The 16,402-nt window shown below is 39.8% G+C and overlaps 1 protein-coding gene across 1 annotated transcript in view; it reads right to left on the bottom strand.

The window, feature by feature from the left end:
- The window catches only part of RTF1 (RTF1 homolog, Paf1/RNA polymerase II complex component), a 45,197-nt gene that overhangs the window by 20,841 nt on the left and 7,954 nt on the right, over positions 1–16,402 (bottom strand). Inside the window, exons 2-3 of the mRNA XM_068549657.1 lie at positions 10,436–10,546; positions 141–288 (exon numbers count right to left, since the gene is read on the bottom strand). Of these exons, the coding sequence (XP_068405758.1) occupies positions 141–288; positions 10,436–10,546 (259 nt within the window). The remainder of the gene's footprint in view (positions 1–140; positions 289–10,435; positions 10,547–16,402) is intronic.

Below are 16,402 nucleotides of genomic sequence, written 5' to 3'. Positions count from 1 at the left end.
CACTGAAAAGATTAGAGACCCCTGCAATAAAGGCAGAGACCATGCTGTAATTGTAATGCAGGCACCTTTTCCCTCCATTTCTGACTCTGCAGCTTCTACTAAATAAGAGTTCACTCCCAAGTCTGCACCACTTGACTCACCTTCCTCAGGGGCTGAGCTCTCAGCTGAACTGTCTTTGTCCGAACTGCCTGAGGAAGCAGTTTTATTGGCCTGTTTCTTCATGGTTCCTTTCTTCTCTATTTTTCTGGCTTTTCCTTTCTTCTTATTTTTATTGCTCCCAAAAGTCCACTACAAGGAAAAAAGAAAAAGGAAAATTGAACCAGGGATTTTACTGAGAAAAGCTGTAAGTTTCAAGAGTTAAGAGTCTCTGACATTCATCAAAATGATTACAAGTCTCTACTGCTTTGGATACGAAACAAATACACTTTATAAGATGAAAGATATTGAATCTTGAAACCTTTGTTAAAACTTCATAACCTCTGGTTTGTAATTTATGTCAGTAGATAACTGATATAATAAATATAAAATTTAATTAGTATACTTTTTATCAATAGAAAAGCAAATATATCAACTTAATGGCAAGTCAACTGAGTTAACTAAAACTCAGTTGGTACAGGAAACAGCTTCTAATGTTTCCTGTGGCAGAGAGGTCAGCAATTGCTAGAGATTGGTATGTCTGGGTTTCAGTACACAGTGCATGGTTGAGTTCTGGAGTGGGTCCCAGGAAAGCAGGGAATAAAGCTTTTTAGCAAGAGAAAACTTCAGAAAACACAGGGAGAAAATGATGAAGGCCACTCTTTGGCATGGATGGTAGTATCACTGGTACCAACTCCAAGGAGTCAGAAAGTATAATAGATCATTAAATATATATATATATATATATATATATATATATATATATATGTATGTATATAGATTTTTAAAAATCTGCATATATTACACTACAACATAATGTTTACATTGGATCTTCAATAGGAGATCCCATACATCTAAATATAAGGAACCTGCAACTTGTATTATCAAAATAACAGGCAGGCAATACACAGTTGATCACTCCAAGGCCAAAAAAATCATCTTCATCAAGCACTTTAATTATAAGTCTGAAAGACCATAAAATCATTTTTTAAATTCTCAGAGACTATTTAGTTACATTAAACCATGCCTCCTTTGATATTTTAACTTGTCAATTTAGGATAATGATAAATACTTTAGGTGAAAAATACTTTACTTAGAAACTTTATTTTATGTACTCTAAAAATAATATTCATAACTAGCAAGGGCTTACTGTATAGCACAGGTAACTATACTCAATAATAACCTATAATGGAAAAGAATCTAAAAAAATATATATATATAAAATAAAATAAAGTAAAATTCAGGACTTCCCTGATGGCGCAGTGGTTAAGAATCAGCCTGCCAATGCAGGGGACATGGGTTTGAGCCCTGGTCCGGGAAGATTCCCACATGCTGCGGAGCAACTAGGCCCGTGCGCCACAACTGCTGAGCTTGTGCTCTAGAGCCCGCGAGAAGCCACCGCAATGAGAAGCACATGCACCGCAACGAAGAGTAGCCCCCTCTCGCCGCAACTAGAGAAAGCCCGCGCAGCAACGAAGACCCAATGCAGCCATAAATGAATAAATAAATTTATTTAAAAAAAAAATTAAATTATTTAAAATGTACATATAAAAACACTGAATCACTTTGCTGTACTCCTGAAACTAACACAACATTGTAAATCAACTATATTTCAATAAATATTGAAAAAAAAAACCTGGAAATTGTAAAACAAACTGAGACAATACTAAATAAACAAACCAACCAACCAAGGAGGGGGAGGATAAAAAATCAAAATAATATTCATCTTTCCATCATCACAGATTGAATTACAAATCTGGTATTGACATAAAAATTCTTTTTTTTCTTTTAATTTATTTATTTATGGCTGTGTTGGGTCCTCGTTTCTGTGTGAGGGCTTTCTCTAGTTGTGGCAAGCGGGGGCCACTCTTCATCGCAGTGCGCAGGCCTCTCACCACCGCGGCCTCACTTGTTGCGGAGCACAGGCTCCAGACGCGCAGGCTCAGCAACTGTGGCTCTCGGGCCCAGCTGCTCTGCGGCATGTGGGATCTTCCCAGACCAGGGCTCGAACCCGTGTCCCCTGCATTGGCAGGCAGACTCTCAACCACTGCACCACCTAACATAAAAATTCTACATCTAATATTTAACAAAAGCACCAAGTCTTTGCTCCTTCTATAATGTGATCATATTATAATGTGATCATAAATCTACTTCCTACCTCACAATAGCCAAGATCAGAAGTAAATTTATTTTGGAGTTTTTTTGGGGGTGTTGGGTGGAGGGATAGTTCTGATGAGGTTTCCAACTTAGAAATGTTCCAGGTGAGCTACTTTTAAGAACTACAGTCTGTTAATTTACGTTGATAAAATATTGTGAAAGGGCACTATTTTAATCTTCTGATTTTTTATTTTAATTTACTCTTAGTTATTTTAATTGCCACTTTATTTTTGTACTCAGGAGCTAGGAAGAAGGGACAGGTGAAAATAAAACAGCTCCATGTTCTAGAATGATATATTAAGTGAATAAATGATATATTCAGTAATATACCACTTATGTATTAAGTGATATACATTAACAGCCACTTCTCTTTGTAAGTGAATTTACTTCTCAAACTTTTAACAATTCAACACTTAGATCACTATTTAGAAAGAAATCCTAATGCTTCTCTTCTAAAAGCGATTTTTCAACCATTTGAAATCTTAATCATTCAAGAAAGATACTTTTTAGGTCAGTTTGAAAGAATCCAAAAGAGGCCAAAGTGTTCAGTTTCATAGTTAACTGCACTAAAATATATCAACTTCCTATGCTGAGAATACAGATATTACTAGAGGCAATAATGTATAAAGCATCTTTTGCATTGGCTTTGTTTACAGGAAATAGCACAAGTATGCACATAATAGAATTTATTGGTTGGTTATGAAAATGAGCATGACCCATCTCTTCTAAACAGGGTATCGTTTTGTACTTCTTTGTACAGAAATCCCTTCTCTGTACAAAGAAGTCCCTTTGTACTTCTACCTAATGGGAATATGAAAAGGCTGAGAGCATAAAGGGTGAGCTACCAGGGTCACATGTGTGTTAAGAGTGGCTAGATCTATTTTCACCTACAGATTTGGATTTCTCACCTGCAACAGAGCCAAATTCTGAACTTCCAGGGTGGGGGGGAAAAGGGGGATTGTGTATGAGAGTAAAAAAAAGGCTTAAATGTGAAGTCACACAGGCGAATCCAATTCAGGAGGTGCTAGAAAGCTATCTGGTTTCCTTATCCTTCCACTGTCTATCTGCTGCAATCTGCCATTGCCTAAGCTTAGCAACTGTCATCTATAGCCTATGATGCTTATCCCCTGGAGGGGAGAGAGAAAAGATAAGAGTTAAAATAGAAGAAATAAAATGTTTCAATTTAACAAGGGCTTGCCTGGCTGAACCTGAGTGTGGGAAGGGAACCTTGGTCTTTTTCCTTCCAACACAATTTTCAAAAGAAATGAGATGACAAAGGTGCCTCACCTCCCATGAGGCTAACTCAATAGAGTCTGTCACGCCAATGGCAAACAACCAAACTCACTATATATGACAGGGTTTTAGGGAAATAAAATAATCACTTAAAATATGGGGACCAGTCTCATTACTCCTATTTAATATAGAGAAAGAGACTCAAATGGGTACTGATAATTTCCCAAAAGATTTTTTTTCCTGCAGAGTAGATCGTATTTGTAATACTTTACATTTACTCCTGTAAACCAGAGGCTCCTGAGTGTTTTTTTGGTCTGAGCACATATTTTAAATATTTGCCCAGTACCTCTTCTCTCAAGATCACAGAATCTAATAAACCATAAAGGAGATGGTCAAGACTTGTGGTAGGCAAAACTGGCATAGAAATATCTTAACCCAGCCATTAGCCCAGAGATTGCTCACCTATTCCTGCAAAAGCCTTATTCTGTTGACTCCAAGACAGAAGGAAAACTTATTCTTTCATTGCCAGAGTGTGGTAGTAAATGGAGTCTAAAGAGTACAGTACAGGATTAAAGAGATGCTCTCAGGCTTTCCCCATCCATCAGAGAGTAGAAGAAATGACCTGGCTTTTCTTAATATGTTTTGGGAACTATGGCTTCACTGAAAGGCAAGCTCTGTTGTGACCTTAAAAGTGCTCTAAAATGCACCACACAGAAGGCAAGAATGAGAAAATGAGTGCCTGCTGATCTGCATCTGAGTACAGAGGCCAGAGCATCCCCCAAGGAGAGCTGCTTAAAAACAATGTGGGAAAGGGAAAGGGTCCACTGTCAGTCAGGACTCTAATACACACTGACACCCTGCTTTTCTCAAGCATTCTACATGCATGCAGGCTCACACAAAACACCAGGAAAGTATTACGTATAATGCAGTGATGAAAACCTAAAACAGTGACTAGAAGGAAGATGTCTTCTTAACTAATAAATTAAAAGAGATTAGCACTTTGACTCTCACTGCTGTAACTGATACTCTAATGGACGGCAATTATCTAATGATACAAGGAGGGTTAGAAAGTACTACATAACCCTGTGCCAGACTGAGAGTGTAAGGGTTGTTATAAGCAGGTCCCTACTCTGGGAAGCAGCTGACCTTCCTGGCATTCAGCTGAAAGACAGGAAGGAACATGGGGTGGGGAGTGGTTGCCTTGGACTTGGGTGCCATTGACATGCTGAGTACTTTTATCCTGGAGGCAGAAAAGCAAAGAAACTTCAACATTTCAGAGAGGTTATCGCTAATGGACAAGGAAGATCATATTCTAGGTCTCAGGACCCACAGCAGAAACCATTGCAGCCCAGTTACTCCTGAAACGAATTTACAGTGAAATGAAATACTCTGAGGTAAGTAGGGTTCAAGAAGAACAGCTGGGCTAGTGATAAACTATGGGACTAGAGGTTAAAAGAACTGGAATAAAGGCCCAAGCCCTCAACCTGAGACTGCTTCCTTATCTGTAAAGTAGGAATAATAATACCACCTTGACCACCTATCAGGGTAGTGTGAGACTCAAAGGAGACAGAATAAAAGACGCTAAGAGCACATTAGAAACCATGAAGTTCTATATAAATGGAGGGTGCTATTGTATGATGGAAAAAGGAAACCAGAACATCTGGGAGCCTGTTTTCTTATCTGAAATAAGGGAATCTAAATGATCTCTACGACCCCTTGGAGTTTTAAAGTTGTAGGATTCTATATGAACTGAGTGTTACACTAAATTGAAGTGTTTGTCAAAAGGATTCGGTAGTCATTATTCTAGATCTTAACAGTGGCCAACAAAGAGGTGTGTGGAGAGGGCATGGTTCCTGATTTAGGTATTTTTTCCCTGTGAAGATACTGAAGATAGAAAAGGGTCAGCAAAGTTGAAGAGTATATGCAAATGTCAGCCTGAAGAACAATGAGGAATAGCTAAGTTTTCTTTTCCCTTAAAAGAAATTAATTATTTGTAATTAATCAAACAAAGTACAAAGGGCACTACTGTATCTTATAATCAAGCAATCACTTATATTTAACTGGAAAACACAGAGAATCCCTACACTCAATCACAAAAACTTATAGTCTGGTTATGGAGATAAAAACAAAAGTGAAACAAATGATACCAAAAAAATGTAAAATATAATCAGTACTCCACTGCACTGTTTGGTAGGAAGTGTCAGAATTTGTTGTACACAGTTTAAGCAAGTGGTCCATGAAAATCACTTTATTTTTCTTGTGATGAGATTTTAGGTATCTAGATAAATGAGGTGCTACTGGATGGTACTCTACATAGCCAAGAACTGAGAAGCATGCTAAAAAAAAAAAAGAGGGGGACTTCCCTGGTGGAGCAGTGGTTAAGAATCTGCCTGCCAATGCAGGGGACACGGGTTGAAGCCCAGGTCCAGGAAGATCCCACATGCCACGGAGGAACTAAACACATGCGCCACAACTACTAAGCCTGTGCTCTAGAGCCTGCAAGCCACAACTACTGAGCCCGCGAGCCACAACTACTGAAGCCCGTGTGCCACAACTACTGAAGCCCAGGCGCCTAGAGCCTGTGCTCCTCAACAAGAGACGCCACCGCAATGAGAAGCCCGTGCACCGCAACGAAGAGTAGCCCGCGTTCGCCACAACTAGAGAATGCCCGCGTGCAGCAACAAAGACCCAACACAGCCATAAATAAATAAATAAATACATACATACATAAACTTATTTAAAAAAAAAAACGCTTATGAGAAATTCAAATAGCTATTGTTAAATTCAAGTACCAAAGCAGAGTATTCCAACCTAAACTCTATGGGGCCCCCTGGTTTCCTAACCCCGGAGCAGATCAGAGACACAGGAAGGTGGAAGTAGAGCAGATTACTAGGAGATGAGAACAATGGCCACTGCTTACCTTCGGTACTGGGGGAGAAAGGAAAGATAAAAACCAGCACCACAGAGCTTGGTATTTTGGAAGTCATTATTTCACAGTATAAGAACTGTCATTCATAATCATGACTAAATCAGTTTAAAAAACTATATATAACAATATCAAAAAATTTTTCAAATATAGTGGTTTTATATTTTAAACTTTCAAGAGTTTAGTTTTAGTATTGGGATATTTCATCTATATGGAACATCTTTTTCCAGAGGTATTGTGTGTATGAAAACCTTACTAAATGAATATACACACAGGAAAATATTAGCTTAGCAGTGAAGGCCTTTATCAGTATGTGCTGATTATGTATTATCTGCATGGTAAAGCAACAACAAAATGCTCTTGGGTATCTAGGCCGACTTCCTGGAAAAGTTATTACTAAATGAATTTTAAGTAAAAGTTGTACCTTTTTCAAAATGTTCTATTAATAAAAATATTGGAGCCAGCAAGCGATAACATAGTGGGAATAGGAGTGCAACTAGATCAAAGTGGGAGCGCTCAAAAGATTAAATGGGATAAGAGAGAAAGAGAAGAAGCTTCAGAAAGAAAGAAAGTAGAAAAAAATGGAATGGGGGGAAAAGCAAGAAGAGGCCAGAGTCTCTGAAGAGGTAGTAAGCTGGAGCATAAAATGTATCCAGGAAGTTCTGGGGAAGAAAAAACAGGTGACAAGTGCTGAACTACAGGGCTGGGCCAAATGTTTTTATTTCTCAAAAATGTTGAAAACAGGACTGTACGTGAAGCTTTTTAAAATAATCATTCTCGCTCAGGCACAGGGCAATAGAACATCATTCAGCTGTGTCCTTACTTTGTCTAATGTAGTTATATTCAATTCTGAACAACAAATAAAGGGTTTTCTTGGTATCTATTGATAACATGATTTTTACTGGTAACAAGGGAAAATCTAGGCTTTATTCTTATTTCTTATCTAGGTGCAGCTATCTGTTTCCACGAGATTCACCATGTTTCTAAAAAGGACTCTGAAGTACCCGATTTAGGACTCTGTTCCTCCTAACAAATGGACTTTTTTGTTTTGGCCATTTTTTTTTAAACTTTAAATCTCATGAATGAGCACTGCTAGCTCTCCTCCTCCTAACCCTGTTATTTTTCTTCCCGGCCACTCCTGTCTGCACCCTTGGTGGTGGCTTCTCTTACCAAATGCTTTCAGGGACAGGAAGTGACAGCACCAAAATGCCACACCACAGCATTATAACCTACCACTGAGGTGTGCTTTCCAATTTCCCAGGCTTGGTCAATGTAAACCTTACAGAAAGAGTTCTACTTCTCACATGCCTAAGATATGACTGAGAATAATTCACTCATCAAAAATAATACACAGGATATCTACTATTCTCTCCTTAATTGAAGCTGTTTTTTTTTTGCCATGCCGCACAGCTTGTGGATGTTAGTTCCCTGACCAAGGATTGAACCGGGGCCCTTGGCAATGAAAGCGCAGAGTCCTAACCACTGGACCACCAAGGAATTCCCCCTAATTGAGCCTTATACTTAATAACCAATGTACCCACTTTTTTCTGGATAGGAAACTTTCATAACTTCTCTGTGTCCCCCTCCCCACCCCCATCAATTAGCTAGGTATCTTCTTGCTCTAAAGTCAGTACATGTCTCTCCTTAAAACAAACTAGCCATTAACCTCCTAAATCAGTTGTTCCTGACTAGTTTTCTGTCCTAGCAAATCTGAGGAGAACAACATACTTCTTTCTACCTGTATTCATCATCATTAATGACAATAAACAAGAGTCATGTGGGAGGGGAAAAGGGTTGGGAGGTGTATTTGAAAAAACTCCAGAGTAGCTTCTAGTACAAGCAGGCTCCATCTGACTGAGAACTGCCATTTTAACAACCAAATTTCTAAAAGGTTAGTTCGTAGGTAATAAGGATATTAAAGCCATAGCAGAAACTAGAAAACATAGCAAATTATTTCAGTATATGGGTTTCACCTACAAAGATGTATGAATATTCATTATGAGAGAGGAAAAATAACAAGAGCCTCTGTCTCAAACACTGTTCTAAGGATCTCTCAGAAGTCCCCTACCCACTCTAAAATATCTCTATGGCAGCCATAAATCTGAGTTTACAATACCACTGAGTTCTCTAGTGGTTGGTAGGATTTTTAAAAAAAGGATTTTCTTAATTGTCCAAAATAATGAAGTATTTACCCTAACTTTGGGGTGCTCTGTGCTTAAGCTAGTAGCGTAGGCCAGAAAGTGATAATGCAGACCAAAAAACAGGCTCTTTTCAGAATGGCCATGATATAGAGACTGCTATTCCCAGTGCAGGGTGAGGAGGGACTAGAGTAGAGCTGCCAGAAGCCAGTGGGCCAGGGGGCTGGGACTTGGAGGCAGCAGCAAGAGCTAAGAACCTTGGGGGGAAAGTTACGCAAACTCTCAATCTCAATCCCCACTAGACAGGGTACAGCTTGCCTGTCAGCTTTTTCTCCAATAAGTACATAAGTAGCTGGTAGCATTCTAAGGTGAAGACTCTCAGACTTGGTTAAGTAGCTGCGAGTGACAAAGGGAATCCTAAGCTGTAAATATTTTTACGGACGCTGGATCTACCCTAGCACAAGTTTTGGGCTCCTCTAATGCTGTGCAGTTGATACATACGTTGACCTTCTGGTAGAAGCAGCTCAAAAGGATGAAGGGAATCCCTACAGCAACTGCATACTTAGGAGTGATTTAATGACAGGAATATGGAAAACAAAATGCTTCAAAGGATAGTTATTGATTGTATCTCAAGGAAGTACAAAGACAATAAACATGTTACAGGGTATTCCAAACACAACACAGATTCAAACTTAATATCCCACAGCAGCTGACTTCTGAAACATGGAAAATGAAAGGAGTTGATGTAGGAATAGTGGGAAAGGGAATTATTTCAAGATTTTCCTGTATTATCTTTGCATTTTTTTAAAATAGAAAAACAAAACAAAGCAAATTACTTCATAGAATCCACTGTTTTTCTAAGCAGATGGGGTTACTTTATCAATTTTAGAGGGATTATAGTACCTCCATGAAAAATAAATGAAACAAAAGAAGAAAACTTGCACATTCACTACCTCTTGCTATCAAAGCACTTTTAGGTCTGTTGAATTATTTAAGATTAAGAGAATATCAGTACAGTCAATCAGAATGCAATCGTTCCTAATTTGCATATGCAGGGCACTGGTAAATACTGTTCTAGTTGTTAACTAAATTTCATTATAATAAAAGACATTTTTCACTTTAGAGGAACTTTAAAACAAAATACTGTTAGCACACTGTTAAAAATATTTTCCTAGACTGCAGGGTAAGAGATTAAACAGAGAGATGATATCCGGCCTCCCCCCAGGAAATTACTAAGGGAAAAAAAGTATTTTAAATCAAATGAGGGACATGTAGGAGTGCTTCAAAGACCTTTCCCCTAATCTCTCTCTTCCATTAAAGTTCTGGATCTTTCAGGGTCTTGTTTGGTGGTGGGCAGCAGTTTGGGAAAGTCACCTTGGCTTAAACAATGAACAGCTGGATGTTTCTCATTAAAAGCTAATGCCACTACTCTGAGGGATGTTGATTCCATCTACCCAAAGAAAGCTTCTTATCTTGCTAAAGTATTTCCCACTAATACGTTATCAGGCATTACTGATAGACTTTCTTTTCTAACATAAAAGTGGGAATAAAAAGGTGACAAAAAATAAGAGATGGTGACTAACAACTTGTGCTCCCTCTGCAAAAGGGCTGAAAATAAAAGACTAAAAATGGCCACGAATGCACTGCAGAGGTACCCACTAGGTAACTAGCGGTACAAAGAACATCACAATGCGAGAGCTTTCCATACACAATTTTCTTTCCCCAAGAAGTTCTCACAGATCTTAGGCAGGAAGGTCTCAGTTTAAGGAAAAGAGGCTGCCAGGAGTCACCAACTCAGGACCCTCAAACACTCATTAGTCCCAGAGGCCTAGCCCTCCACACCCACCTCATCATCACTGTTAGACGTCTCCGAGTCTGAGGAGGCTGCAGGCTGACTAACAGGCGGCTCCTTCTCTTCAGAGTCACTTCGTTTCCGCTTTGCCAGGGACAAGAGCTCCTGAGAGGGCAAAAGTAGCCATGTGAGTTTTGTTCACAGAGAAAATATATCCAAAAATAATAAAATGCCCACCTTCTCTAGATCTCTTCTACTTCTTTGTGGTTTCAATCGAAGGACATCATGGGAACTTTGGTCACATGAACAGACCGACTGCCAGCACTCCTAAGTGCTAAAGAAATGCTTTCAAAGTCTGTCCCGGGAATTCCCTGGCTGTTCAGTGGTTAGGACTCTGATCTTTCACTGTAGGGGGCCCGGGTTCGATCCCTGGTCCCTGATCCCTGGTCGAGGATCCCACAAGCTGCACGGCACGGCCAAAAAAAAATCTGTTCCCTCACTCTTAATGGGAAATGTATGTCTGAAATGGAAAAGTGACTAGAAAACTAAACTGGAGGCTACCCCCGAATTTCCTCTGTAAGTTACAGAAGTACTGATTCTCAGCAATTGATACGATAAGAACCATGTCTACAAAGGTAATTTGCTCCCTGTTCTTATTGGTATAGCTAATACTCTGAGCACCCTCTTATTATCTATAATTCATGGTAAAATTGGCATTTGTGGGGCTGTTCTGAAAAAGCTGACAAACTAAAAATTTCTGAGGTCATTTTTTATTTTGGATGCCTAAACCAGGAAAAAAAAAAAAAGTATATTTCTGGTGCTGAACCCAGGGTCAAGCAGTAAGTATGCTGGCCTCTACATGGGAATCCTAATTTGACAACCCAAATATTCCCATTCACCACCTCTGCCTTGTCCTGGTGATTTAAGGGAGCTTAAAGGAGAAGAGATACGCCATTTAGTAAGACATGGCTACAACCAGGATTTGCTCTCTCACATGGTTTCCCTCTCCTGTTACTTCTCCCCACTCAGTCCAGTCACTCAAAAACACAAAAAAAGGATACTTACTCTCTTGCATTCTGCTAATATCAATACGAGCCCAAAATTATATTGTACTTACTAGATGCCAGGTACTTTTCTAAGCATCTAACATTTAATCTTCACAACCGCCTTAAGGTAAGTATCGTTATCTTCCCCATTTAAAGATAGAGAAACTAAGGAGCAGGAGAGGTTAAGTAACTCACCCAAGGTAATACGGCTAGTACAGGAGAGAACCAGGATTCAAACTAGGGCAGATAAAATCCTAGCTCCTATTTCAATCATGGTTTACGTTTTCCCCTTGGGCCAAAAGAGAGAAAAATATAACTAATAAATACTAGTGGTATTATTCCTTGATGATGTTGGTGCTACACAATTATAGGTTAAGTGCCAAGACAAATTTTTTAAAAACAGACTGCTATAAAATGTTTTCTTCTTCCAGTCTCTTTCTATTTTAGGAGTATACCCTCCTTGGCCAGAATGAGAAAATGACCTTCTCAGATTAACAGCTGACACCACCTCTTTCTTCTTCATAAGCAGTAACGAAATGTTACTCTTCTCATTTCTTTAGACAGAGCTAGCATACTAACTTCCTGAAAAGACTTCAGATCATAAGAACACTCTACTTTTTCCACACCAAAATGGTAACTCCTATTGACCAAATGCAAATTACAGCAATGTTTGTGTGTTTACAGTCTTTTAAAAACTTGAGGGTGTAATTTACATACAGTACCTTTTATCTTTTCTTATGGATGGTTCTATGAGTTTGACAAATACATACAGTTGAACCACTCACACAATCAAGATATAGGACAGTTCCATCATCCCCCCAAATTTTGCTGTAATTTGCACTGGTCAATAGGAGTTACCATTTTGGTATGAAAAAGTAGAGTGTTTATGATCTGAAGCCTTTTCAGGAAGTAAGTGCTCTTCATATCTGTCCCTCCATCCCCTGGCAATCACATACCTGTTTTCTGTCCCTACAGATCTGCCTATTGTAAAATATCACATAAATGGAATCATATAGTGTGTAGTCTTTTGAATCTGGTTTCCTCAATTAGTATAATGCATTTAGATTGGACAGGTATCAGCAGTTTGTTTCTTTTTATTGCAAAGTAGTATTCCATTGTGTGGATACACCACACTTTATCCATCTGCCAGTTGAAAAACATTTGGGTTGTTTCCATCTTGGGGCAATTATTTGTTCATGTACAGGTTTTTGTGTAAACATTAGTTTTTATTTCACTTGGATAAATACCTAGGAGTGGTACTGCTGGGTTATATGGTAATTTGTGTATGGCCTTTACTATTATCTCTTTTCCAATTACCTTCATGCAAATTTATAAAAATTAGAAAGACTTCTGGTAAGTAGTGTACTTCCTGACCCTTTGAGGTTCACAAATGCACTAGAATTCTGTTTTAATACCAACTCATTATAACAGGGATTTGGATATGCTAGCAATCAAATCCTTTCCTGAAACAAGCAGTAGATATATTACAAGCAGTAGATATCCATTAAAAGTTACTGTAACTAGGGCTTCTCTGGTGGCGCAGTGGTTGAAAATCTGCCTACCAATGCAGGGGACACGGGTTCGAGCCCTGGTCTGGGAAGATCCCACATGCGGCGGAGCAACTGGGCCCATGAGCCACAACTACTGAGCCTGCGCGTCTGGAGCCTGTGCTCTGCAACGAGAGGCCGCGATAGTGAGAGGTTCCCGCACCACGATGAAGAGTGGCCCCCGCTTGCCGCAACTAGAGAAGGCCCTCGCACAGAAACGAAGACCCAACACAGCCAAAAATAAAATAAATAAATAAATTTTTTAAAAAATGTCTTCTTAGGGCTCTCACAGATTTAATAAAACCTCCATCAAATTAAAAAAAAAAAAAGTTACTGTAACTAAAGTGTTAACGAGTTAGTATCATCTTCCTGTTAAAGAGATTCCACTCTATACTAAAAACCTAACAAATGTCTCTCCATCAGCAAACAACTGCATCTGATAGGCCCAGTCCTTCTTCTTCTACTACATTAAATACCATATTAACAATAGTACAGAGACAGCAAAGACCTTCTTCCTTCTTCTTAAAAAGTGTGAAAAATACCCTTTCCACAAGCTGAGAATTGTATAGGAAGTTACTGGGGGAACTCATGGCAAGGCTACTCTTCACAGTTAAGTCCTTTATATTCTTTTTTTTTTCTAAATAAATTTATTTATTTTATTTATTTATTATTTTTGGCTGCATTGGGTCTTCGTTGTTGCGGTGACCTTTCTCTAGCTGCAGCGAGCAGGGGCTGCTCTTCTTTGCGGTGCACAGGCTTCTCATTGCAGTGGCTTCTCTTGTTGCGCAGCATGGGCTCTAGGCACGCGGGCTTCAGTAGTTGTGGCTCGCGGGCTCTAGAGCACAGCCTCAGTAGCTATGGCGCACGGGCTTAGTTGCTCCACGGCATGTGGGACCTTCCCGGACCAGGGCTCGAACCCGTGTCCCCTGCATTGGCAGGCGGATTCTTAACCACTGTGCCACCAGGGAAGCCCAAGTCCTTTATATTCTGAGGGCTCATAAATACAGCTGGACACACTAACGTGCAACAGAAAGGTCTTGCCAACACTCCACACATGAAGAGATCATCAAGATTTGTTACCTGTAGGGGCTGATTTATCCAACACCAATACTCAAAAAAGCCAATCTAAAACTGATTCATGCACAGGGGTAGGTCCATCTGCAGCTCTCTCCTGCTAGCCCACTTCACTGTGCCACACTGGTTGAGATGACATTTCTGTGTGTCCAGTGGTTCTCTCTCACCATCCTCCCTGTATTTCATCACATCTAGTGAAAACCTCCCCTACTTATCTCAGCATTGCTCTAGGATGGAATGGCTGTGTGGGGTGCCCACATGGTTTATCAAACTTAAGCTGAACTAAAGATCTGCTGAGAGTAATGCCAATGCCCAACACACTATAGGTATGACTGTGTAGGATGCCACATCTGGCTTCTAGAGCAGTTTCATTAACATTGCTTGAAAACCATATTTAACAATAAACTAGACAGCCAAAACAGATCCTAAAATAAAGCAAGTCTAATTGCACTAAGGTAGTATTTATTAAAATAGTATTATTCTGGTTAAAATTAGAATCCTAATCCATCAATATGTGAAGACTCATAAACCTTAGGATTTAATTCCCCCACCCCATCATTCACAGTGTACTTTTTGCAATGCCATGTCGGGATCAATCTGTAATAAAACAACTTATTTAAAGGAAATTACTTACTTAAAGGAAATTAAATCTCATCTCTTTAATCAAACCTCCCATGATCACACAAAAGTGGGATACAGATTCTGCACCCCAGAAAAGGAGAATAAAAGCCCAAATGGATAAACCTCAGAGGTTTTTTATAGCTAATTAGCATGCTGAGCTCTTTTTCACGTATTCATTCCACAAATACAACTAATGCAAGTGATTACTACCATCTAGGGTGACCAAACATCTTGGTTTGCTTAGGACTGTCCTGGTTTTAGCACTGAAAGTCCCGAATTCTGGGAAACTCAGTTCCTGGCAAGCAGGACAGATAGTTCCCCTGCTACCAGCACCTACTATATACCAAGCTGTGGGTAGACAGTCAGGAAGAAGAGATACATAGTCCTTGACCTCACGGAATTTAAAATCAAGTGAGGGGGTGTATGCATAACTGATTCACTTTGCTGTACTAACCTGAAACTAACACATTGTACATCAATTATACTCCAATAAAAATTTAAAAATAAATAAATAAAATCAAGTGAGGGAGACAGACAATAAACAGGTAAAGAAACAAGTATATCTAGTGATAAGTGCTAAGAAGGAAGTGAATCAAGTGAGTGGGGAACCTATCTGCAATAGGGTGATTGGGGGAAGGCTTCTCTGAGGCAATGGTATTTAGGCTGAGACTAGAAACTTGGGGGGAAGACACAGGGGTGCAGTCTTCTGGATAGAAGTCTTCAGATAGAATAGATAAAGGCCCTGGACTTCCCTAGTGGTTAAGAGTCTGCCTGCCAATGCAGGAGACACGGGTTCAATCCCTGGTCCGTGAAGATCCCACATGCCGTGGAGCAACTAAGCCTGCGAGCCACAACTACTGAGCCTGCGCTCTAGAGCCCGTGAGCCACAGCTACTGATCCTGCATGCCGCTACTGAAGCCCGCGCGCCTAGAGCTCATGCTCCACAAGAGAAGCCACCACAATCAGAAGCCCACGCACCGCAAGGAAGAGTAGCTCTCGCTCGCCGCAACTAGAGAAAGCCCTCATGCAGCAACAAAGACCCAACACAGCCAAAAATAAATACATAAATAAATAAATTTATATATAAAAATAACGAATAGATAAGGCCCTGAAATTGGCAATAGCTTGGCTTAACCAAAGAACTAAAAGGGAACCAGGGTGACTAGAGCTTCATAGGCAAGGGGACAGGGGGTGGGGGGGGGGTGATGGAATGAGGCAGGTTAAAGGTAAGAAGAAACCACATCATTCCCAGGTTTATACAGCAGGATCAGGAAAATGAATTTTATTTGAAGGCAGTGGGGAGCCATCAAATAGTTTTAAGCAGGGAAGTAACCATCCCCTGAGGGTTTTTAAAATAGCACTCTGACTGACAGAGGAACAGACTACAGGGCCAGGGAGGAAGTGCAGAGAGGAGTCCACAACAGGGTCATCAGAGTGGATGGTGACCTGGACAAGGTAAGAAGCCACAGGGACAGAGAGAAGTGGGAGGACTTGAGAGATGCTAAGAAAAGAGTAGTAATTCATAGAGGTTTAAATCTGAGACATTATTTTCTATTCTTTCTTTCATATCAAAATTGTTGATTGAAGAACATCATCCCAACAGTGGACACTGGTTATTTTTCAGGAGTAAGGAACAGAGCCATTGCGTGCATATACGTTTGTGGAACAGGGAGGTATTTTTGTTTTGCTGGAACTGTTTCAACAAGCATGTACTATTTTTATCACTAAAAAAA

This window comes from Eschrichtius robustus, chromosome 1 (genome assembly GCF_028021215.1).
Source record: "Eschrichtius robustus isolate mEscRob2 chromosome 1, mEscRob2.pri, whole genome shotgun sequence".
Taxonomy (NCBI): domain Eukaryota; kingdom Metazoa; phylum Chordata; class Mammalia; order Artiodactyla; family Eschrichtiidae; genus Eschrichtius; species Eschrichtius robustus.
The sequence above is the reverse complement of the archived record's forward strand: the minus strand, read 5'-3'. Positions and strand labels throughout refer to the sequence as shown.